This window comes from Glycine soja, chromosome 12 (genome assembly GCF_004193775.1).
Source record: "Glycine soja cultivar W05 chromosome 12, ASM419377v2, whole genome shotgun sequence".
In the NCBI taxonomy this organism is placed as follows: Eukaryota; Viridiplantae; Streptophyta; class Magnoliopsida; order Fabales; family Fabaceae; genus Glycine; species Glycine soja.
In genome coordinates, this window is record NC_041013.1 from 1,128,429 (window position 1) to 1,154,318 (window position 25,890).

The 25,890-nt window shown below is 32.8% G+C and overlaps 3 protein-coding genes and 1 long non-coding RNA gene across 7 annotated transcripts; 2 read left to right on the forward strand and 2 right to left on the reverse strand.

The window, feature by feature from the left end:
- Positions 1-126: 126 nt before the first annotated feature.
- LOC114379144 (trichohyalin-like) lies at positions 127-6,248 on the reverse strand. Of its 2 annotated transcripts, none has more exons than XM_028337739.1 (4): positions 3,321-6,248; positions 1,503-1,994; positions 980-1,152; positions 127-892 (listed from the first exon to the last, which is right to left on the reverse strand). In XM_028337739.1, the coding sequence occupies exons 1-4, from the start codon at positions 6,010-6,012 to the stop codon at positions 341-343; spliced, it is 3,909 nt and encodes a 1,302-aa protein (XP_028193540.1). In that variant the 5' UTR covers positions 6,013-6,248; the 3' UTR covers positions 127-340. The 2 variants fall into 2 exon arrangements, with proteins under 2 accessions (XP_028193540.1, XP_028193541.1); XM_028337740.1 differs by having other exon boundaries at positions 1,503-1,979; positions 3,321-6,246.
- Positions 6,249-10,848: 4,600 nt separating this feature from the next.
- On the forward strand, positions 10,849-14,759 carry LOC114379145 (prohibitin-1, mitochondrial-like). 2 transcript variants are annotated; one of them, XM_028337741.1, is made up of 6 exons: positions 10,849-11,038; positions 11,357-11,530; positions 12,332-12,448; positions 13,196-13,366; positions 13,565-13,777; positions 14,199-14,759. In XM_028337741.1, the coding sequence occupies exons 2-6, from the start codon at positions 11,357-11,359 to the stop codon at positions 14,391-14,393; spliced, it is 870 nt and encodes a 289-aa protein (XP_028193542.1). In that variant the 5' UTR covers positions 10,849-11,038; the 3' UTR covers positions 14,394-14,759. The 2 variants fall into 2 exon arrangements, with proteins under 2 accessions (XP_028193542.1, XP_028193543.1); XM_028337742.1 differs by having other exon boundaries at positions 11,034-11,174.
- A 1,723-nt stretch (positions 14,760-16,482) lies between these two features.
- LOC114379146 lies at positions 16,483-17,747 on the forward strand. Its single transcript, XR_003659422.1, has 4 exons — positions 16,483-16,672; positions 16,758-16,875; positions 17,038-17,314; positions 17,402-17,747. It is a non-coding gene; the product is annotated as an uncharacterized LOC114379146 (long non-coding RNA).
- A 565-nt stretch (positions 17,748-18,312) lies between these two features.
- On the reverse strand, positions 18,313-22,294 carry LOC114379983 (anaphase-promoting complex subunit 8-like). Of its 2 annotated transcripts, none has more exons than XM_028338848.1 (5): positions 22,118-22,294; positions 21,667-21,973; positions 20,039-21,289; positions 19,819-19,955; positions 18,313-18,797 (listed from the first exon to the last, which is right to left on the reverse strand). In XM_028338848.1, the coding sequence occupies exons 1-4, from the start codon at positions 22,237-22,239 to the stop codon at positions 19,866-19,868; spliced, it is 1,770 nt and encodes a 589-aa protein (XP_028194649.1). In that variant the 5' UTR covers positions 22,240-22,294; the 3' UTR covers positions 18,313-18,797; positions 19,819-19,865. The 2 variants fall into 2 exon arrangements, with proteins under 2 accessions (XP_028194649.1, XP_028194650.1); XM_028338849.1 differs by lacking the exon at positions 18,313-18,797 and adding an exon at positions 18,839-19,424.
- Between the last annotated feature and the right edge of the window lie 3,596 nt (positions 22,295-25,890).

Consider the following 25,890-nt stretch of genomic DNA (forward strand, 5'->3'; position numbering starts at 1 on the left):
ATGAGAATTGATTACGGGTTCTTAGAACTTAAGAATCAATATAATTTCACCATTAGAGTAATTGACATGACCTTATATAAGTAAGCAATCATTCTTAACAATTCTTAAGAACTGTAAAACTCGGTGTAAGTTGTAAAAAGTTGTAACATTAGAGAGAAAGCTTGTCAAGGTTCTTAAATCCCATGCAACAAGAATGTAGAGTCTACTAAAAATGATTTAAGCAAACTCCACCATGAGATAAGCACGGTTGGAGATGCTTCCGATAAATGAATTCCATATGCACAGCTTTGCAGCAAAAACTACCAAAATTACAGAAAGTAATGAACATATTCAAAGGAGGTCATCTAAAAGGAGGATATGGCCTAGAGTTACCACAGTAATGTGTTCCAGTGTTTCCAGACCGAGCCACACCCATAGAATTAGCAGGAACAAAGTAGGCTGCGGGTAAACCAAACTGCGGGGCACCGGGCACAGGCATAAACACACGCTGGTATTGGGGAGAAGGAGTGAACCGAGGGTGAGTTACAGCTGTCCGAGGACGTTTGCTGATGTTGCCCCACTGATTATTAATGGGGAGGAGTACCCCAGTATCACGTTTCTTTTCTTCAGGTTTGTGCACGGTTACGGTCACTGCTTCATTGTCACATTGCTTTTCTCCAGCCTTTTGCAATTGGGTGACTGCTTCTCCAGCACATGTCTTTTCTTCAGGTTGCTGCACTTCAACTTTGGAGGAAGGTCCTGAGGCTGAACGAACAATATTTTCCTTCTGCTGCTCTAGATCAACAATGCGTTCATTAATCTCTTTAACTAGATCCTGAGATTCTAGGTTGTTCTCTGAAATGCACTTTAGAACAGTTCCCAGACTAGCAATTTCTTCATCCCTGGCCTTAAGCTGCATTCACGTTCAACATATAACTACTATGCAACTATATGAAGACTGATAAGTTAATGAAATGGAATTTGAAAAGGGAAAAATAACCTTTTGTTCGATGGACTTTTTTTTGCAAACAAACCTCTTGGTGACCGACTTTACTTTCTCTATATGTTGTCGCAAGAGATCAACTGGTTGGATCTTGTCGGCCAACTTATATGCACAAATGAATCTAACAGCTACTATGTGCTGCTGCTTCATAATAAGATTCTGAACAAAATCTGCAAGACACAAAGGTAATTTGACTTCATCAAATCAATTCAGAAAAGTCCTTTGGAATTAAAGTTCATTCCAAGCACTAACCAGGATGTCAATTTGTTAACTAAAGAAAGAGGGATGTTAGGGTAAGCAATATAAAAAATCTGTGAAGACAACTACAGTTGCAAGAAAATATGGATTCAATTTCCCTCAAACAGCTAATACTTTAGTCTTACTATATGTGTAGAGCATGTTTCATGTACAATGTGTTGTCTTACCAATGTATTATAAAAAAATAAAAAATAAAAAACTATATTATTTCCACCCAAAAAAAAAAAACACAAAATAGCTATGGTGATTAAATAAGACATACCAAAGATTTTATCCACAAAACCAAGAGTCCGAAACAGCTCTACAGCTTGCTTGTGCTGAGCAGCAGATTCAAAGAGCTTTAAGAGTCCATCTTTGTTAAAATGAGAAACCAATCCATAAATGGACAATAGATATAGAAAGCCCAGAATTGTCAAAGAGTTTTCAGCACTTTCTCTGATGTTCGCTTCCAAATTGAATGCTATCTTCTGCGCCTCCTCTCTTACATGGGGTTTGACCCGTGGTGAGATTCTCATCAACTGTTCCAACAGAAAGATGTGGCTCTCATCAATGATAATAACACCTTCGCCTCCCTTTTTCTCTGAACCAATAGGGATCTGAATCATATCCAAAACAACTTTTGCTGGATCTGATGATGGATGGAGATCAACTAACATGTTGGCGCTAATAAACTCATTTGTGTGCTCAATATAGGGAAACTGCAAATTTCTTCCATCAATGGTGGGACTCGATTGATTATCTGTGTAAGATAAAACTATGAAAGCGTCAGAAAATCAAGTTGACAAATAGTAAAATGGTGATCATAGAATGCAATACAAAAGTCAGCAATAAAGCAAAGCAGCTCTCCAAACTTGATTTGCATGGGTGACAGAAAGAAAGCCACTCTATACTAATATTTAGAAGCAACATCATCATAGTGCTATAACACTAGAAGAAACTGAAATGAGAGGATAATATACGAATAAGTGAAAGAATATTCTCCGAAAAGAACAGATCATGAACATTATTAAAACAGAACAATGTAACACAAGACGATGGTAGAATAAATGCAGAACCAAACACTTAGTTACACCTTTTCTCTTTTCAGGGATAAATGTATCAGAGCTAGTAACAGATTAGACAGATATATGCTATTGCATCATAAACTTGATTTTACCTGAATGAGGTCCATTTAGCATTAGATAGTTATAAAAGTATTTAGGATAACGTTAATCAATATGTGGTGCTATAATAGTATATACACAGTAAAATATAAGATAATTCCATATGGACGGAGTATGCATCATTATTTAGCATTTTGGCATGTGAACAACAATTGACAAGACATTTTTGTGTTTGAACAATTGGCCAATAGATATGAATCATATGATCACTATCATGAATGATGTTCTAAATTCTAATATGAAGAAAATACAAATGCAAAATAGCTTGTGTAATGGCTAGTATGCTGCAAATAAGTTCTAGCAGAAAAAAAATGGTGAAAATAAGTTTCTAACTTAATAAACTGAAAGACATGACATATGTATATGTATCAGATACATACATAAGGCTTGTAAGGATTGAATTCAACCAAACAAAAGAAGTAACAAAATGTTTTTTGTCTTCATTGCAGACTACTCTAATCTCTAGAGAGAAAACAGGTAACTTAAAGGTGCTTTTTGTATTGCTAACCAGTTAGAGATTACACTTCTTGTTTCTTCCCTTTGATCTTAAAGATCAAGTGCTCCAATGGTTTGTCAGGAAATTGAATCAGTATTGTACCGCATACACCATGCACCATTTGGAAATATTTGAAAAAAACAAAACTACATTAATCTATAATAAGCCACTTGATGAAAGGATGCCAAGAGATTCTAAAAAATATATAATTCTAGTCAGTTCAACAGCATATTACTACAAGATATTTATCTATCTTCAAGAAAATTATGGAGATCTGTCAATTTGATTAAGATATACAACATTGACCTGACTAGAGAGGTAATATACAGATCAGGTGAATAAAAAAAACATCAATATGATTAAAGAAAACAGTTGAGGTGAAAATTGTTTCGACAAAGTAGAGAGAGGCGCATGCATTTACCTGGAGGTTCTTCAGTTTTACCAAGGGCATGCAGAGTTTGATATTGCAGGGAAATTATATCTAGAAGCCTCTGAAGCTCAATTGCATCGAAAGATGAACCAATCTCATAAGTAGCAACAAACTTAAAAAAATCCAGAACCTCCAAACAATCCTTATCACCCACAACTAAGTTTGCCTTCCAGTGACTTGCCAATTTCTTTGCTTCTTGCTTAACACGAATCCCAATCACTGGCGAAGATTTCTTTAATTCATCCATTAAAAGATTACAGATTCTCCTTGAGATACTGGCACCATATTCAATAAGTTCTTGCCTTGAATGAGAAGCGTAAAAACCTTTTATTGTATCTAGCACCAGCTTAGTAGGGTTAGCAAATGTTTGGAGAGCATTAGAGACTTGACTACACATCAACTCATACTTTTCCAAAAGATTAATGAACAAAAGTAAATTCTTGCTATTATCTGCATCTGTAAGATGTTGTTGGTTAAAGAGATTTGCACTGTTGTTTGAACTGTTGGCATCTGTGAACTGTTGTTGGTCATTGGACTTCTGTTTCGACACTTGTTCCTCTTCAAATGATTTTCTTAATGATTCAGATTGATTCTGTTTTGACTCAGAATCCTTTACTTTTCCTTCAAACGGCTTCTCATTTTGCTTGAGCTCCTTCAGTTGCTTTTTAAACTGTATCTCTTTTAACTCAAACTCCTTCACTAGTCCTTCAAATTGATTCTTTTTGGACTCAAGATCCTTCATTTGCCCTGCAATCTGCTTCTGTATTGACTCGAGCTCCTCATGTAGCACTTTATACCGTGCTTCTTTTGACTCAAGCTCCTTCACTTGTCCTTCATATTGATCCTTTTTGGACTCAAGATCCATCGTTTGTCCTTCAATTTGCTTCTCTTTTGACTCGAGCCCCTTCACTTGTATTTCAAACCGTTTCTCATTTGATTTGAGCTCAAGCACTCTTTTTTCATATTGCTTCTCATTTGAAACAAGTTCTTTCACTTTTCTTTCATATTGCTTCTCATTTGACTCAACCTCTTTCAGTCTTCTTTCACACTGCTTCTCATTTGACTCAAGCTCTTTTACTCTTCTTTCATATTGTTTCTCTCTACAACCAAGCTCCCTGACTTTTCTTTCATACAGCTTCTCATTTGACTCGAGCTCTTTTACTCTTCTTTCATATTGTTTCTCTCTAGAACCAAGCTCCCTGACTTTTCTTTCATACAGCTTCTCATTTGACTCAAGCTCTTTCAGTCTTCCTTCATATTGCTTCTCTCTAGAACCAAGCTCCCAGACTTCTCCTTTAAATTGCTTCTCTTTCAACTCATGTGCACGTACCAGTCCTTCAAATTGGTTCTGTTTTGATTGGAGTTCCTTTACCTGGCCTTCATAACGCTTCTGTTTTGATTCAAGCTCCTTTGCTTGACCTTCAAATTGCTTCTCTTTTGACTCAAGATTCATCACTCGTTCCTCAAACCCCTTCTCTTTAGACTCAAGCTCCTTCACTTGCCCTTCAAACCGTGCCTCTTTCAGTTCAAACACCTTCTGTTTCCCTACAAATTCCTTCATTTTGAATTCAAGAACCTTCATTTGTTCTTCAAACTGCTTCTCTTTTGACTTGAGCTCCTTCACCTGCCCTTCAAACTGTGCCTCTTTCAATTCAAGCTCCTTCTGTTTCCCTTCAAATTGCTTCCTTTTGAACTCAAGATCCTTCATTTGTTCTTCAACCCACTTCTCTTTTGACTTGAGCTCCTTCACCTGCCCTTCAAACCGTGCCTCTTTCCATTCAAATTGCTTCATTTTGAACCCAAGATCCTTCATTTGTCCTTCAAAGCGCTTCTCTTTAGACTCAAAATCCTTCAATTGCACTTTAAACCGTGCCTCTTTTAACTCAAGCTCCTTCCCTGTTACTTCATATTGCTTATCTTTTGACTGCAACTCCCTGACTATCTCCTCAAACTTATTCCTGGCTGCCTCGAAATCCTTCTCTTTCTTTTCAAACTCCAGACTTCTTTTCTCCATGAAGCAGTTGAGAGAAACAATCTCTTCCCTGCTAGATCGAACCTCGCGAAGAAGCTGATTAATCCTCGCACGCATGGACTTGACGGTGTCACTGCCTTGCTCGTTAATCAACCTCCGCACCACATCAAGCTCTTCCTCTTTGGTCCTAAGCTCCTCGTTGCGTTCAGCGACTTTGTTGGTAAGAGTCCTGACATCGTCTTGCATCATGTGAACTCTGTCGTAAAGCTGATGGAACTCGGCGTCCTTGGCCCTCAACTCTTGCTCTCGCTCTCTAATCAAGTCCACGATCAAACAGAGGCGCGCGTCCTTCTCGGCGAGTTCACGGTCAGTATCCTGAATGTCCCTCTGCGTTTTCTGGTAAAGCTCTTGGCGCTCAGTGATCACGCGGTGCATCCTGTCGAGTTTCCAGTTGCATTCTTCCTCCTTCAGCCTCAGTTCCCTGTCGCATTCGCTGATCCTCCTCTGTACGGACTCCAACTGGTTGGTCTTGGCTTCCAACTCTCGGTTCCGTTCTTCGACCCTCCTCCGAACGACGTCGTATTCCCTCTCTTTGGCGTCGATTTCGCGGCCGAGTTGGCGTTTAACGGAGCCGAGTTGCTTCTCCTTCTCCTCAATGCGACGCTCAAGGGACTGTAGTCTCTGTTCGCTGCTGATGCTTCCCCTCTCCATGCCAATGCCAATGCTCGTGCTCGGACTCGGATTACATGGATTTCTCTCACTCGCCTTCCAGTGTTTTAGAGATTGGGGTTTCACAGTGATGTGGGATGATTTTGACCTTTGTCAACATAAAAGAGGGAAAACGGATCGGGAGCAGTTATAAACGGATATGCATCTGCATTCAAAAACAAACCGCATGTACGCAAAAACAAAAAACGCGTGTATGGATCAAAAAAAACATACAAAACGGCATGCATGTTTGTTAGTCTTGCTATCCAATTTTAATTATTATCTTAAAAAAAATCATCATGTGACTAAAACCTTTCTTATAAAAATCGGACCTATCCATACGAACCGGTTCAATCAGGGTGTTTTGGGTGGTCCGATTATTATGATAAAGGACCAAAAATACATTTAATCCAATTTTATCAAATTCGGTGACACAAACCAAGTTGGCTCAGTTGAGTTTTTTGTTTTTTTTAAGCTCCTATATTACATTAAATTATTAATAATTAATTATTGAATAATATATAATATGTTTTTATAATATTTTTTTATCTTGATAGCAATATATAATAACTAATTATCATCATATTGATCATGATATAATTCAATATTTATGTGTTTTATATATGTTTAACATATTTGATTATGGTCATTTAACAATTTTTGCATTAAGTCTTAGAAAATAAGAGTTTCCTTTGTAATTTAATGATAATATCCCACAAAATAATAGTAATAAACAACTATATAATACTTTACAATTTGATCATGACAATGAATTTAATTTTAAAATATAAAAATTTGAATTAACTGTCTAAAACTATCTATGTATAAATAAATAAAAAGTCTAAATTATCTCAACACGACCGGATCAAGTAGAGATCCTTCTTGTCATTGAATGTTCATGATAAACTTTTAGCATTTTTCTATTTATCACAAAATTATATGTTAATATTTTTTTGTTAATCTTTATTTTATGTGCAAATATTTATAGTTTGGGCAAATCAAAATCACACCACAACAATGAGAAAAATTAGTTGGTTTTGTGAGCAATTGAAAGAAATTGATAACGATTTGAGGTAGTTGAGAACGACGAATGAAAAATGATTGACATATGAGACTAGGAATTGGGGTTTGTGATACCAAAATTATGTGAATGAGGAAAGGAATTACGGTTTGTGATATTGAAAGTCTATGAATGAGGAGAATAGTTAGGTTTTGTGATATTTGTGAATGGAAAAAGGAATCATTGTTTGTGAAATTTTTGAACGATGAATGTGATTTAGGGTTTGCTGTGTATGGGATTTTGTGAACAAGTAATGAAACTAGGGTTGTGATATTGATTTTTTGTGAATGGTGAATGGAATTAGGGTTTGTGATATTGAAATTGTGTGAATGAAGAAGGGAATCAGAGGTTGTGATAACAAGATTTTTTGAACGGAGACGGGGAACCAAGGTTCATGATACCAAGAATTTGTGAATGAAAAAAGGGTATAGGGTTTGTGATATCAGGATTTTGTGAATGGGGAAGGGAAATAGGGATCGTGATATTGTGATTGATGAAAGGAATAAAGGTTTATGTTGTGAGTTTGTGATGGCGATCTGAGGATTATAGATAAGCAATTCAACGAGGAAGGAGCTATGATGAAATTAGTTTGGACTTATGAATGAAGACATGTAGAGCTATTGTTATTGGATAGGTGACAGGGATGTGACTATGAATTTAGATTTTGGTTTTTATATCTAAAATCCATATGCAAATAGGTATAATATTGGCAGAAAGTCAACTCGTTAAATTGAAATTTAAATAAACAAAAATATAGTTTTGAAAAAAAAATGAAAATCCATTAAATAAAAAATTTAAAAGGATTTAGGTTGGATCATTTATGGATTGGTGTGGTCTAATGGGATATTTTACCCTTTTTTTACATGACAGGATGGAATAAAGTGAGTTGACTTCTTTTATCAATTTATAATTTGTAATACCAAACAAAACTTGTTTTAGTTTTAAAAAAAATAAAAACTGAAAATTATGAATCAATTTGAAAGAGACATTTATTAATATAAGTTCTTATAAGACATTTTAGATTTTGACTTCAAAGTAAATAAAAATTTGTATTAGAAAATTACGAAAGAAATTAATTTCTATATGTTGTGAATTACATTTTTAGAATTATATTGTTAATTAGTTAAAAACTATGACTTTTAAAATAATTATTATAAAATTAATAAATCTACATTTCTCTTGAGTGAGAAATCAACAAACAACAAATAGAAACCAAAAGTCAAATCACATATAAACTAAATCCTAACTCGAGAAACACCTCAAACATCATCAAATAATAGGTGATTCATCTAATTAGGACAAGAGTCTAAAACGACAAAAAGAGTCATGAAAGAAAAGCATTGTTTCGCAAAACAATCCACACAATAATCTATGATTAAAAATATAAGTGTATTATTTTGTTCACAAAGTACACATTATTAATATATTTTCTTTTGTGCTTCTTTTAGTTTCACATTGTATGTCATATTTGAATTGAGATTTGATTATAATACACTAGTAGTCATATGCTATCTTCATATTTATAATAATAGATTGCTTAATAATCTCTAATTTTGTTGTTGTACAATGGGAAAAATGGGGTTCAAATTGAAATGTAATTGTAATAGGTTAATAAAAATTTACTTATTTTTTCATTTTGTGGCGAGGTCTAAGCTGATAAGGTTTATTGTGTACACTTTATATAACAAGATACAACCACTTTGTGATAGGTGAAATTTCTTCCTAAACTTAAAAGTGTTTTTAACAAATGAAACTTACAAGTGTTAAGATAATGATAGTTTCTTTATATAATAAAAATACACTTTTAGCCTTTAATTCAATCACATAATGTTATATTTTTGCATGTTATCATTAAAAATGGGACTTGAGCAATATTAAACCTAGATTCCCTTTATTATTACTATTTTGCAAATATAGTCCCCTATTTCTTTTTGTGAAATCAATTAATTCACTGAATTAATTGTACTCTGTTAAAAAAATTGTACACTTTTGATTTTTCTATTGACTTGATATTCAATACCTAATATGAGTCTTGACATGAGAGTACAATAAAATATCACTTCATTATGAATGCTTGACTTGATAGCTTGATAGAGTGCTACATCAAGATTCTTATTAACTATTGTAAATCAAATTAATCCATGAACAAAAATTATATAAGAAATAGTAAAAAAATCAAATTCACAAAAAATAGAGGAATTTGTAAAATGATAAAAGTAAGAGAACTAAAAGTGCAACCAAGTCAAATATTAAAAATGTGTCAAATTAGTTTTTGAAAAAAATTAATCCAAATTAATACCCAAAAGTACTAACTAGAACATATATAAAATAATTACAATTGTATATTTCAAAGACTATTCGATATATTTTTCCATAAAATAAATTATGTTAAGTGTTTTTTTTTAAATTGAATTGAGCATTTAGGTCATTTTTTTTACCTGTTTTAGTCATTTTTAAAAGGAAAAGTTAAACTAAACACATTTAAAGAAAAAAAGTTCTTAAAAATGAATGAACTTGACTTTATATATATATATATATATATATATATATATATATATATATATATATATATATATATATAAAATAATTAACTGAAATAAATTTTAGAAATAAATTGCAGATCTTAATATATCTCTTTCATTCTCAATTGATTAATATATAGAGTTGACAATTTGAATTTAGTCAGATGGGTCACCCCAACAACTCATAATCAAGCTTTCGTCTGTTTCAAATTTTTCTCAAAAAATGTGTTTTTTTATAATAAAATAAATAGCTTTATGTTTTTTATTTGAATTTTTTTATCCTTTTTTTACAATTTTGTTATTTTTTAAGAAATAAATCTTTTTTGAAAAAAATTGTTTTTTTCACAATTTTTTTTTAAAGTTAAAACAAGTGCACCTAAGACTAAACTGCTAAATTGGAGACAAAAGTTAGATTCTTTAAAACCAGGTTCACAAAAACTATACCTATTTAGCTCAACCAACTAGATATTTTAATTTATATATTTTTGGATTTTATATATTAAAAATCTTTTAATTTTATAGTTGGATCAAATATTAACCCATTAATTTGTAGTCTAAAATATATTTTAATCTGACCTAATTTCATACTATATTTGGACAAGACCAAGCTGAACAAATCAATTTATTGGTCACATCTATATCTTTTATGATTTGCACCAATGATATTTTTCAATGAATTGTTGGAAATCAATTTCTTTTGAGACTTAAAAATTAAAAATTACGTAATGGATTTTATCTTTTTTAACAAAATTTTCTTTATATACATATTCAAAGAATAAAATCATTGTGAACATGCTCTAAAAACTCAATTATTTATCAATTGTATTAGATTTTATTGATAATGTACATCTATATCATGACAAAATTCAAAAAAATTGACTTTTATTTTACTTTATCTTGAACTAAGTTTCTATGAGAGAGAGTTAGATTGAGAATCTTAATTTCTCCCTTGGGTTTTCATTTTAAAAATTAACATACCTCATGATATTTTTTCAAGAATGTTTTTTATAAACATTTTCTCATAGAAACTTATTCATGGGATAAATTTTATTTTCTTTAGTTTATTTTTTTATTACAATAAAATATTATGTTATTCTTATTACATTAAAATAAGTGATAAAAAGACCACATAATTATTTGATTACTGGGAAGCTAATTGTATGAAAAAATTTATGCCTGACACCTCCTTAAGTTAAAAGAGTTACTTACTCAGCCTAAAATTTATGTAACCATTGAAGAGTTGCTTAAAAAAAACGATTACTGGTATGATCCATTGTAAGAAAAGAAGGATAGAAGAAAGTGAGCAATTTTCGGGTACCCGACCCAGACAAGTCAAACCGTGCCCACAGACACGGGAAGTTGTCTCCTTCTCTTAAGCCCTAAAACCCTGTAAGCAATTACTTCAACTCGCCACTTGGAAGAAACCTCACCAAACATTGCCTCCAAGGTGCGTGCGCGTTACATACTATCGTTTCCTCTGTAATTCAACGTTTTTCTTTCTCGTTTATTTGCACAGTTTAGGGTTTTTGAAGCTTTTTTTGCCAGCGGAAGGACCCAACATTTGGGTCACAGACTCAGACTAGGTTCCCTCACACAACTACTTGAAAATCCTTGCGCGTTTATTTACGATGATCTTATTGTTGTGCAATTTCTATACCCGTAACTATGTCTGTTACTTGTGTGTGCTTCATGCTGGCTAAATCTGTACTATTGTTTAGTAAGTATACCCTTTGATGCTTAATGGAGCTTTATTAATGGCTGGCAGATGAATTTTAACAATGTGAATGTCCCAAAGGTTCCTGGTGGCGGAGTCGCTGCTTTGCTTAAAGTTAGCATTATTGGTGGGCTTGTTGTTTATGGGGCTGCAAACAGCTTGTACAATGTTGAGGGAGGTCATCGAGCCATTGTCTTCAATCGTGTTGTCGGTGTCAAGGATAAGGTTATTCCATTGTCCATGACTGTTAAATGAATGATTTTTTTTTAATTTAACTTGCAACTCTTTTTGCATCATCTTTAGTTGAAGTCTGTACTCAAATGAAAGTCTTCTGTTCCAAAGTTTTGGTATGGTGTCAATTGTCAACATTGGTAATGAACTTAGAAGCTCTTGCTTGTCTTTCCAAGGATTTTGTAATGATCTCCACCTCCAGGGTCATTTGAATTCAAGGAAAATATATAACCTGGGACTGATCTAGCTAAATATTTGTATTAAGTTTCAATTAATGTTGTTTTTGGGTCAGGGATGGAAGTATTTGGCTAAGTTGGTCCTTGGGCGTGCTTTTTCCTTGAGTTAAGTAGCCTTGCTTCTATGAGGACTTTTTATCTTTTGCAAACAAGATAATTCTTCTCCAAAGTAAAGCATAAACTTTTGTTGAGATGAAACCCCGTGATTTAGTCATATTATGTATTTAGGTTTTCATGTCACATGCTAACACTTATAGTATAAAAGGGCTTCAGCCATATGGTTGACTAATAATAATCTTGATATTAAACACGAGATAAACATACGGTGTCTATAATTGTGTACTCTTAAGGTCTTCATATTTTGACAGTTAAAGAGTTGGTGTGTGTTTTTTAACTTATTTTGAACAAATAATCATTTTTTTGTCTTTCTTGGAAATGTTTTTGAAAAAAAAGTGGTTATTTTCCCAAACGAATCACTTCCCAAACCCACAGCTAGAGACCTATATTGACTAGTAATCTTATTGCAATTATATCAATATAGTATGCCTTTTGAATGCAGGTTTATCCTGAAGGGACACATATTATGATTCCTTTGTTCGAGAGGCCTGTGATCTACGACGTACGTGCACGACCTCATTTAGTAGAGAGTACATCAGGGAGCCGTGATCTCCAAATGGTAAATCTTTTTGTTTGTCCTATTTCTTTTCTTATTCTTAAGACCTGATATTGCAGTATGCTTGAATTTGTGGCTGCAAGGAGTCAAACAGGTTATTCATTATCCTTTTTCTATTCAATTTTGTTATAGCAACATGCCTTTTTGCTTTGAAGCTGGATTACCTACCCTCAGTCCCTCACCTTGCCCTTTCCTGCCTAAAAGAAAAAATATGGGGGTAAGGAAAAAGTAGGGTAGGGCTTTTCCATCCCAATTCTTGAATTTTCTCCACCTTTTCTTTTAATCCATTGCAGCTGTTGTACTGGCTCAGTTTTAGTATAAGCATAGTTCTATGGCCTGATTATATATAAATCATGACTCCCTCTGATAAAAGCTGCTGAATTAAATAAGAGCTATGTCTTGTGTTATTCATTGCTTTCATTGGATACCTTACCATTTCCTCATTTTCTTAATTTGTGTTTGAAAGTCTCAGCTCTAGGTTGTTCATATATTTCAATCATTTTCCCCTTCCATGTTTTGCACTTTGCTTAGTTCCATTGTATTTGAACTATTACAATCTATGACCACGATATTATAGATTTATGATGGAAGAGTTAATACCAATTTATTAGGATCATGTAAAGATAGTCAGTGCTTGCTTTATTGCTGTATGGATAGTTCTTTCTGTTCTTTTATCGCCATATATTTTGTTGACACAGCATACAATTTGTACTACAATTTCCATTTATTATGGATTTATGCTTGGTGTAGGTGAAAATTGGACTCAGAGTCCTTACGCGCCCTGTTCCTGACCAGTTACCGACAGTTTATCGAACCCTGGGTGAGAATTATAATGAAAGGGTCCTGCCTTCTATTATACACGAAACTCTCAAAGCTGTAGTTGCACAGTATAATGCCAGCCAGCTCATTACTCAGAGAGAGGTAAATATTTACCAGATTCTTCCCTATCTTTTGTACAGCTAGTTACTGTGCTACTTGTATGCATGCTCTGTAGTTCTCACTTGGAGTTTGTATCATATTCTTAGGAATCTAATAAAATCACTTTTTGGACGAGTACTAAAAGTGAAATTACAACCGTATAAGTGGGACTAATTGTTTCTAGAGCATACTGTTTAACAGAATGTTAGTCGAGAAATAAGGAAGATATTGACTCAGAGGGCGTCCCAATTTAACATTGCTTTGGATGATGTGTCAATCACAAGTTTGACGTTTGGGAAGGAATTTACAGCAGCTATTGAAGCCAAGCAGGTTGCTGCTCAAGAAGCTGAGAGAGCTAAATTTGTTGTAGAAAAAGCTGAACAAGACAAACAAAGTGCTGTTATTAGAGCTCAGGTAAAAATAGTTGTCCCATTTTACATTTAAGATGATTCTCAATATTTCTACAAGTGGCTATGGGCTACCATACTTTTATTATTTCTGAATTGCTACCAAACCATACAAATAAATTAAAAAGAAAATTGATATCATGAATGTTACTTATAACTAGTTTTGAACTTCATCAACACCAAAAAATAATAATGGTTTTTCTTCTACTCTCTGCTACCCTCCCCCCAGTCCCCCCGCCTCCCCTCTTGAACGGCCCTCTCTGGTGAGACTGGTTATGCATGGATTGGCCATCATGAAATTTCCTTCATAGAAATAATTCCTTTCAATATGATCCATAGTACTTTTACCAAAAGAATACAGAGGGTTGTTTTTACAACTCTATTGTTTATGTATATAACCTATTCCTTCCCTTCTTTTTAACAAACAGGGTGAAGCTAAGAGTGCCCAGTTGATTGGTCAAGCTATTGCCAATAATCCTGCGTTTATCACCTTAAGGAAAATTGAAGCTGCAAGGGAAATCGCTCAGACGATTTCAAATTCTGCCAACAAGGTTTACTTGAATTCAAATGATCTCTTGCTGAATCTTCAGGAGTTAAATTTGGAGCCCAGTGGGAAGAGATAGTTGTGAGGCTGAATTTACTTAATTACTTCAACCTCTTTTTCCTAGTATCATTCATTTTCACCTGCATGTGCGTGCGTTTTATCACCTGTTCAAATATGAGATTCAGCGTCACAAACTGATGGTCATTATCATTAAATGGAGCACCTGAGATAAGGGAGGTTCAATCAGGGTTTATCCATTTTCAGCGGTTCTGATCTTGAATAGTCTCTAACTTTGTCGGATGTCAAGGATTTGATATTGATATGTTCAGGCTCAATTATGTTGCACTGTTGACTCGATTTGTTGACTCCACCTCCATAAGTTGCATATACTTGTCCTAATTGTGGTGCTATATACCCTGTTAAAATAAAATTATCCTAAATTGTATTAAGGGTGTAACTTATGTCGATTACTTATGGCACAAATGATGAGAACGAGCCCAATACATTTCAAGGAAAACCAAGAAATATTAAGAGGGTGTTTTGCTTTCACTTTTGTTTTTGGAAGTAAATGACCATTGATTTATTAAACAGAAACTGAGGCTGACCAAGTCCTCTTTTCATAGTCTACACACTCTACAACGAGAAGCACTCCTCTATTCAAACACCTTGGGGAACATCAAAAGCTAAATAGGCTAGGCTGTCAGCTACTCTGTTTCCTGACCTTCCTAGCTGGGCCTTACACTCCTGGACAATATCCGATAAGTAAAAACATTGTTCCACTACCTTTTTCTCCCAAGCCATACATGTTCCTGGCAAATCAGATTCAAAGTTAGCCTCATGAAGAAGCAAGTCTTGGCTACTTGAATACTCCACCACAGTAAAAGAAGTAATGATTTATATATATTTTTCTTCAATTTACTTTTATTCTATTTTATTTCATTCTACCAATCCTTAATCTCATCCGGTCTTAGTGGTTTGCGTGTGTTTCTCTATTTTGTTCATGTCCAATTCTGTATTTACGCAGAAATTACTATCCGTGTGTTGGGAAATGCAGTGGGGACATGAAAAATCATTTCTAGCCTGAAGCAATATATAACACTTCTACGTGGGGCTGATCCGAAGAAAACCGAACCATTTCGGTCGGGTATCGGATACCATAAACTTAAAAACAGGATAGAAGCGGTTTGTTCGGACGGATTCGGGTGATATAATTTTGTTTCGTCGATACCCGAACCCGTCCGAGGTGTTTCTTGGTTTTCAAATTTCAATATCTGTCGTCTGATATTATGCTTATATCCAAGAAGAGAGTCATTTGTCATGTCATTGTCAGTGTCTCGGTGCACGTACTGGTTAAGAAGTGTTAAAAACTATTATTTTATAAAATTAAAATTTAACAAAAAATCATGATTGCAGGATTTGCCGTTTGAAGTTTTGATTTGCACAGACTACAATCATTTCATTAAAACGGTGGTGCTGCTAAGCTAATATTAAAAGGAAAAAAAATAGAAAATAAAGGTGAGATTATAAACTGTGTTTCTTCTTCTGGAACACTACTTCTAGTTCCGACCTTGAGATTTCTATTCTCTGCTACTTGTTCGAGCCTTTTCTTTTTAACAGATAGATTATAATCACAAAAGTGTGTCACTCCCCAATCCATCAAACTCGACCTCTGTCATTATTGAGATTTGAGTATTTAAATTCCATGTCAATGTAGATAAAGCTCCACAACACATGGAATGGAAGGGAAGGGATGTGGATATAGAACATTGATCCATGTTCCAAAATCTCTAGAATCTTTGTTTGGAGTTTTTAAGTGGGTATACTTTTATACATAATTCATTTTTTTTAAACTTAAGCACTTCATAAATATCCAATGCTTCTAATCTAACACCTCCAAATGTTTTTACTAAACGGGGTCACCAATTAGTGAAAGTTGAGGATTTGAAATGTGAGTATAAAAAAATGGATGAAATTGAACTTTTAGATAACGTGTAAAAAAGACAGAAATGTGATTATGAAGAAAAAAGAGGAATTTGAAAAAATTAGTTGTGTAAAAAAGTTTCATATTAATCATGTTTATATACATGAATTTACCATCCAACTGCTACAACTATTAATGCTCAAATTTTCAATGTTTTCTCATGATACCCAATATTTTTAAACGCTACTACTTGGGTTGCTGCAAGTTAGTATTTATTTATTTTAATCACAAAAGCTTTGATTGATATCGATATGGGAGCCCACATATTTATCTTTTGTAGAAGCACTCGGTCCTCCTTCACTGAAGCTAAACGACGTCGTGGTGGAGATGCTCTTCTGGAGGGGAAGCAGTAACCAGCTTCAATCTACTCCTTCTTGGTATTTCTTCTCTCTCTTTCTCTTTCTATGAATATGGCATTACTTGTTTCATTCCAATTCTTAATGAATAAATGTTGCGTTACAGTGGAAAGACTTGTCTTCTTTTACAATTTGCATTCAATGTAGCACTCCACTCCAATAACAACGTCATCTTCATTTGCTACCGCCTTGGGTTGGATTCCAAACCCCCTTTTCTTTCTCAGGTATCTCTCTCCCTCTTACATTTTTCCTTTTTTCTTAATTTCAGGCTATTGATCCTTCTTCTCATGTATTCCACCGTATACAAATGAAGTATCTCCCTTAACATAATAACCCTTCTACTCACTGTATCATTCACTACAAATTTGTTCACTCTTTGTTTTCAGGTACGTGAATGATGATCAAGACATTCGCAAGTACTTTGCTGCCTTCCACCTGTATGATGCATTGCCTGCAGCTGTTCTTATTGATGATTTCGGAGATTTCTTTGACGACAAGTGAATGAATGGTAATTAATTGGCTTCATTTCATTTCTAAATTCTGTGGCAGTCAAAAAGGGTCTTGCAAGGGTTCTCTTGTCAGATACTCATACTCACCAGAGAGACTCCCCAAGGTTTCACTTCATCTATAAGAAATGGATACAAACCACTTTTACTATTAAAGGTTACCTCAGCTACCTCCCATATCAATTAATTAATAAGTTTTTTCTTGAATGATATTTGTTAATTGTCATAGTATCCGGTGTTGCAGAGGGGGACGTACCTGGATCATTTATTGTCAAAGATAGGAGTCATTCACCAACTGATCACACAACTACTATTAAAGCTGCAAAGTACTCCATAGCTCTTCAATATCTGGTTTTTCATGGAATTGTCGAAGATCAATTACAATAGACATTTACATGTAACTGAGACATATATTCTCTCGTTCCATTTAACAATTATTAATCAACAATATACTGAACTCCGATGCCCAGCATTATTAGTGTCAAATCTTGGGTTATGTGACATGCAGTGTAGAACAACCTGACCAGGTATCCCTGCTGCGAGTGTATCTACTACTTCTATACTTTATAAACAAAAAACATCTGCGGACACTAAAATTTATTTGATATCTAGTATGAGAATAATGGATTATATGATGTGATAGATAGGAAAATAAAAGGTTATAAGAATTAACAAGGTGCTTGGTGAGAAAGAATGTTAGTGTATTATAACCTTTAAAACATCCTGCGGCAAAATGCAAAACTTAAAAGAAGAATCATTGGCCACAAGAACCGGATTATGGTAACAAAAATGCTTTTGTTAACATCAGCTTTAGAGTAGTCTTAAGCAATTAATTTCTTTCATTTAAAAATACTTGTTATACTATTATATTAATATTTCTAAGGTAGTAATTAATTTTTCCTACTATTTTTTTAATTACTTAAAATCACTTTTAAAGATTAATAACAATAAAACCCGTAAAAAATACCACATCCCATCCCACATCAAAATATCACGTCTCTCCAAATTGATAATTTGCCAGTCAAAATGGCAACGGTACAAAGGCTACAACCATACAATTGAGTGGAAAATGTAACCAATCAACCAATAGAGTTGGCGAAATAATTATATGCAGGAGGTGCAATGTGAATTGGTCTTTTCTATCTCTGGTCGATGTAAGTGCAACAGTTATACTCTCTTAATTTCATATCACACGAGACAAAGGGCTTGATCCTCAAATACAAATAGTTTAGGCCAAAAGCATCTACTAGTCTGGAAAATGTTACTACATTTCAAAGAGAATACTAAATCTCATCTGTGAAAAATTTGGTTTAATCAATCAATAGTGTAGTATTGTCTGGACAGAACCATGGACACTCATTGCTTAAATAAACACGCATCAAGTGATAAAAAAGGGATCAAACATGGACAAAACAGCAACCAGTTCATAGTGAACTTAAAGAAATATATTCATAATAATTCGAGATGTGCAAATTATCCATTTCCTTTGCTCCTTGTGAACCCTGGTGTCGATTTGTTCTAAGGTTTTCTGGCTAAAGTCTCTCCTCTTAGAGGGAAACAAAGCGGTCATGGGTATCCTCCTTCCGCTGTAGCTCCCCTAGGTATTCTGCCAGTCTCTCTTTATCGATCTGCCCCATCATCTGATACATAATTAAAGCAACTAGATTGTTAGGACTTTCACCAAAGGAAGTAAATCACCTCAAACAAACCTGACTACTTAATTCAACTTAATAAGTTATTTAACCTCTTAAGATAAACTGGTCTTCTATTCCAATCAAAGCCCAATCTTGTTGGTTACAGATGTAGGTTTAAAGTGATCATGCTGAAATAAAGGAATTAAAGACAATATCTATATATATATATATATATATATACACACACAAACACACAAATATACAAATCCTACACAAATAATTCGAAGGAAAGTTGAATCTCAAATCATGTACAATGTGGGATCAATGTTAGTACCAAATAGTACACCATGAATGAAGTTGCATCCTAATGGTTACTAACAACTGCTGGTTCATTTTCCATAACCCTCTCAGGTAATTTCCCTTTGCCACCTCTCTCACCCCTTCTATTTCACAGTTCACACATGTTTATTAGGTTTCCCTTTGTGTTTAAACTGTGATCCACAACCACAAATCTGCAATAATAACAGCAAGATCAAGGTTTCTGGGGATTCCGTAACTGCATCCCAACTGCAATTGCAGCTGTATCTACCACATTTATCCACAATTTTGCGCAATATTAAGGTCCACAATTAACTGCAACAGCAACCACAAAAATGGGGGTCTATCAAATAATGCCTCCCAACAGAGCCAACTTAGAAATCAGGAAACAGCACATGGATTGAATCAAATAATTGCAGACAACACAGAGCAGTTCATAACCCTCCCTGTGTACATGCTAAACAAATCCCCCTGCTTTAGGCTTATTAATCACATCTCACATAGGTTAAGGACCTTCTCCTAAGAACAAAGTAATCAATGGCATATAGTAGCACAGAGTGGCATATAGCAGTGTAGCGGATCAAGAATCAGCCAGCAGCCGCAAAAAATACTGAATTTAAAGTAGTTAATAAAACAAACTTAATGATCCTAATCCAGATAGTTTTAAGCTTTATACATAAACAAATAAATAATAATAAAAAGTTATTACCAAAACTGATAAATGCGGCATAGAACACCAATCTCCATCAAGAGAAATTAGGGAGGAAAGTGCTCAACATCCATGGAAGGGAAACTTGATTGTGTTAATTGCATTCCTCTAAGTAAACTTTTTGCTGTTTCTCTCTCCTGTAAGAATAATTTAAATGATTAAATGATTTGGAGAACCATGTTGTTTCAAACTGAAAGTTGAGTTGAATATTTAGACTCACCGGGCCAGTATAGTCCACAAGACGTGTACAGTAAACATCCGCTTCTTCAAATTTTTGCTGTTCTCTGTAATATTTTGCAAGATAGAGCAAAGCCTCAATCATTGTAGGTTCTTCTCTATCTTCAGATTCCATCCTCTCTAAATCCTTTTTGTAGTAAAATGCAGCCTCTTCAGTGTGCCCTAGCTCCGAGTGCAGCTTTGCTAGCTGATGCAGAGCAATTGCTTCTCTGTCATTACAATTTACTGCCCTTTTGTAACACTTTATTGCATCATCAAGCATGCGAAGTTGATCAGTTTCATAACACTGAGCCATTGCAATCCACAGCCGAGAATCATTTTGCTGCAATAATACAGATTTTTTGAAGTAATGAAGTGCATAAAAAGGCATGCCCATCATCTCATAGGCCTGTCCAAGTCCATACCAAGCACGGTAATCACACGAATCTATATCTACAGCTCGACGATAGGCATCCACAGCAGCAGGAGTGTTTTTCATCTCAACAAACTCATGACCCATGAGTGTCCAAGCAGTTAAATAATTTTTGTCCAATTTAAGGGCTCTCCTGAAATACACAACTGACTTCTCATGCTGCCCCTTTAAACTGTAATAATTCCCAATAATACAACAAGACTCAGGTTTGTATTTATCAGTCATGAATACTCTATGGGCAAGATAACTCAAACTAGCAGAACATTCCTTAGCATATAGCACATTGGAATACATGTCCATGTCTTCCACTCTATAAGGATCATTCTTCAACAGTTCTTCAAATATTGCTTCAACTTGATCAAATTCCCTCAAACTGTACTGGGCTTTTGCAATTTGTGCCTGTATGTAATTACTATAACCAAAGGTTCCTAGTAGATATTCATACTTGGACAGAGAGTCATTATACATCCTTAATTCTTGGTAAACACTGGCAAGGAAAAAGTCCTTCATCCAATGACTATTGAGATTAAGACTATTCAAGGTATCAACTTTTTTGCACAAGGATTGCAGCTCCGTCCAGGCATTCCAGTTCCAAGGGTAGCTATTCACAGATTCTACAAGAACAACACGTGCAAGGCTCTCATTGCCTTTCTGTTTGAGCACAAGACCATATAAATACAAACAAAAAGGATCTGCTTGGCCATTCTTGTGAAGTGTTGACAACTCTCTCTCCAAAGAAACCAATTCATGATTGATAGCATCACTCTTACCCAAAGGCCCCTCAAGTTCTATCGTCTCTTCGTCTTTTCGCTTTTCTCCAGCCTATAGAAATTAAAAAAGTATCGGAAAATATTAACATGTAGCAATGTAAAATGTTTTTTTTTTGCTGTTGCACTAAAGTAAAAAGTGACAAGTAAGGCAGTAACATATATTGCTCTATCTCTGTCTCTCCATAGACAAGTAATTGCCCTAATTAAAAGATAATCATCAATGGTGACTCGTAAGACACAGATACACCCAAGTGAATGAACAATCAAATTCTCCATAATACCACATTAATACAAATGATGGGGGAAAAGAACATTCAACTCAAGAATGCATCCAAACTCAAAAGTCCAAGTTCCACTACCATTAACACGCAAAATCCCACTAATGAAAGTGCACATTCAATACAAAGCAGGAAACATTAAACTACTGACCAGATAGAGAGCATAACAGCGCAAGAACACCGATTTCCTTCCCATTTGATCGCGAAGAACATGAGCAGCTCTCTTATACTCACGGCAATCGAAATAGGACTTTGCCAGAAGGTAAAAATCACCATCTACAAGTTCATCCTCCTCCAACACAGGTGTGGCATCATAGGAAACACCCACGACCGGGGTAACCGCGGTCTCGTGTGTCCTGTACTTGCGGCGAATGCTTGAACTCCCACGATGGAACCTCGTATTCGAAGGAGTGAACTTAGCATTGTCTGCCTCAATACCCACCAACTGTTCTGCTGCCCTGAAACCACATTTTCGTGTCAGAATCAAACTACCCATTTGCGGAAATGGCACAGAAAAGCAAAGGGCAACTTCAAAGTCAAAACTTAAAGCTCAGGTTGAAAACCCCAAATTTTTCGAATTAGAGTTTTTGTGTTGTGTGTACCATTTAGAAGCAGAGTAGAGGCATCGATCGCCGAGTTGGCGAATGGCAATGCGAAGCTCGCTTCTGCAACTGTCTTTGGAACTCATTGCCTTCGCTTCCAATTGCTCTCTCCAGTCTCCCATGTCTTTCCCGCTCTCCTATTTCATTCCCTTCTACTGTCTATTCTCTATTCCCACTTCTATCCGTTCCAGAAAAATTAAAAATAAAAGGAAATGTAAAGAAATATTTTTTTAAAGAGAATAGTTTATAGATTTGTATCAATAATGAAAAAGTTATCCTATAGGATAATTCAACTAACTAATAATCAATCAATTAAAAATTATTATTAACACAACTTTTAATACAATTCTTGTTAAAATTAATAAATTTATCATTATTAGAAAATAGTTTATAGATTTGTATCAATAATGAATTTTGTCTTACAACAAAAAGTTCTCATTGCCTTACTTTTTTAGCACAAGCAAGGCCGCTTTAAAATTATCTTTCGATGCAAACGAGAGGCTCAAATGACTAAAGCAAACCAAAAAAAAGAAATATATTTTATAGCGTGAGAAGAAAAAAAATCATTGTCTTTTAACGATAACTTCTACAAAAACACCTTTAATTTTGTTGGCTTTTTTAAAATGCATTTAATTTTTAAATTTTGATTTTTTTCAGGCATTAAAGCTAACAAAATTTCAATTTCTAAAAAAAAGTAAATGTTTATTTGCATGTAATATTTTATATTTACATGTATTTATGAGTAGAGAAAATATTTTGTATGTAATGAAATATAAGTTTAATGGTCATACATTAATATTATAAAATAATTTTATATTATCATTCAATTATATCTTTTTTATATGACTTTTAAGATAATTATTGTAAAAATCAATAAATTTATTATATATGATAAATTTATACTATTAGTGCATAACTTATTTTCTCATAAAATATATTATTTTTACTGAAATTGAGTGTCTATTTTTTTATGAAATATATTTTATCATATGTGCATTTGTCTATTATTTTGTCATGAGTCCATAAAATGTTAGAATGGATCTTGAGCAAGAGCATCTAAATACAAATCTATCATTTTTAATTAATTGATTATGTAAAAAGTACACTAACTTTTTTTCACAACGAGAAATAATTAATTAAATTCTTTATTGCTTAATTTTGATTCCCTCAAAATTTAAATGAATTAGAGGGAATGATAATTTATACATTAATTGTAGGGAAGAAAGCATATATAAACTATCGATTAAAATATATTTATAACACACATTTTTAAAATACCATTTAATTATAAACTATCTTATGATGCAGTATTATTAACTTTTATAATATTTGTTTCAAAAGTTACATTTAAAATCACTTTTAATTGGTTGATATTTATTTTGTACAATTTAAATATATTTACGTGGACAATAAACGAAAGTTAAACTAAATTAATTAAGTTAAAATATCTTTGATAATTTTATAATCACTGTAAGTATATAATAGTAAATTTAGTCTTTTATTTACTATAACTATTCTTAAATATTTACTTAATATCTATTTTATCATTCAACTTTTACGGTATCTCAAATAATTATTTTATAAAGATAAAAAATACTTTTATATAATTTAATATTAGAGAGATTTTATATTTTGACAGAATTAGAGAGATTATTTAATATCATAAAAAATTAGAAAGCTAGATCAATATCAAATATTTTTTTTTAAAAAAAATATATTGTTAATTTAGTTTTTTTAAAAAATATAAATATATGCTTTTTTTTACATAATATAATTTTTTTTATTTCATCTTATTTTTATATTATTTTCTTTCTATTTCTCTCTTTCTTTTCCGTCACATTTTCCATTTATCTCTATTTTTTTCCTTTATTATTTGTTTTTAGATTTAAATACATTTTGGTCCTTTATTTTATCAAATTTATAATTTTAATTCTCATATTTTAGAACAGAAATATTTTATCATCCTATTTTTTAAAAATTGTAATTTTGATCCAATATTTAATTTTGTCTATATTTTTTTATTTCTTAAATTTTTAATTAATTAAGTCATTTTTTAATGATATCTTAATTGAATACTTTAAGTCTAGGGGTCAAATTGACTAGAATAAAAAAAAAATATAACCAAAATTGAAATTTGGATCAAAACTACTGATTGAATAAAATAAAATAACTAAAATTCATATCTCTCCTTTATCTTCTGTTCACCTCGTTAGGCCGAAGAGGGGGAGGCAATGCCCCTCTTAGGATTATATGAAGAAATTAAAAATTAAAAATATTAATAAAAAATATATAACGAAAAATAAGTTTTTGAGTTGAAATTTACTTTAAAAAAATAGTAGTAGATCATATCTTTAATTTTATCCATAAAATTAGTAATAATTTTTAAAAACTTATGACTAAATTTAAAGTTCTATAGATGTTTGGTTATTGTCAAAAAGAATAATTTAAAGTGTTACAAACTGTTCAGCTAAACTTATGACCCAATAAACTTTTTTTGAAAATAAGTTCTATAGATGTTTGGTTATTGTCAATAACGCTGTCGACTTCAAATTTAATGATAGCTGAAAGTTTGTAACACTTAAAATCATATGAAAAAGAATAATCCTTCCGTTCTATTATAAATAATTTTCATGTAAGAAAAAATATATCTCAAAATAATTATTATTTTAGTTTGTTAATATAACATTAATTATTTTTTTCTTATATTTTTTATAATATTAATGATACACTGTAAAACCTATAAATATATTAATAATAATATAAGATTAATTTGTAAAAAAAATTTGTCTGCGTAAAATAACTTAAATAACTTATGACAATAATTATTTTAAGATGCTAAGAATATAATACTTCATAGTTAATATCTCCCCAAAAAATTACAATACCAAAGTTATAAGTTTTGTTAGTGATCATTGACTCGTTGTGATATGACAATTAAAATATAGACTAAGGTTACAGGTTTTGTTTTGTTAATGAGGTTAGAGGTTTTAGCCAAGTTAAGTAGACAATTTGTTATTATAACAATTCTTATATGATTCTAAAATAATACAATTTAATAGGTTCTATGAACAAATTATTCAATTTTCTCCTCCGCTCATCCTGTACGCACATTAGTCTTCAAAAAAAGGAGAACTATCTGTGTTCATATTTCATGGATATCATGATTTCAACCCAAAAAAAAAACGCTATTCGACTAAATTTGAAAATAAGCTGAATCGACTCGAGTCAGACCAGAATCCACCTAACAACATGATTTATTAATACGATTATATTTGAAATTTAAATTAAATCAAAATGGTTTAATTTTTGGATCAATACATTTCCGTTACATCACTGCAATCATAATATTCAAAGGAATTAAATTTATGAGTCTAAAATTAAAACACAAATATTCAAGATATGTTACACACTTCTCATCACCGAATTAAATGAAATTGTTGATAAAATATGGTTGAAAGATAATGACAGTAAATTAAAAATAGATCATGATGAATTAGATAAACTTCAATAGCAATCAAGCATGAGATTCCCACACAGTCTATTAAAAAATATACAATGATGGTATCAAAATCACACGAGAGAAATAATTTAAATTTATAATTTTAATTCTATAAGATATTGTTCAAATTTGAAATAATATTATCTTATCTCAGTAACATTATTTATATTTAAGGGTATTATTTATAAATTAGAGACTTATTTATTCTTTTAAGATTAGGATCTAGATCTAGATTTATAAATAGATAATCTTGAAATATAAAGAATCACCTAGG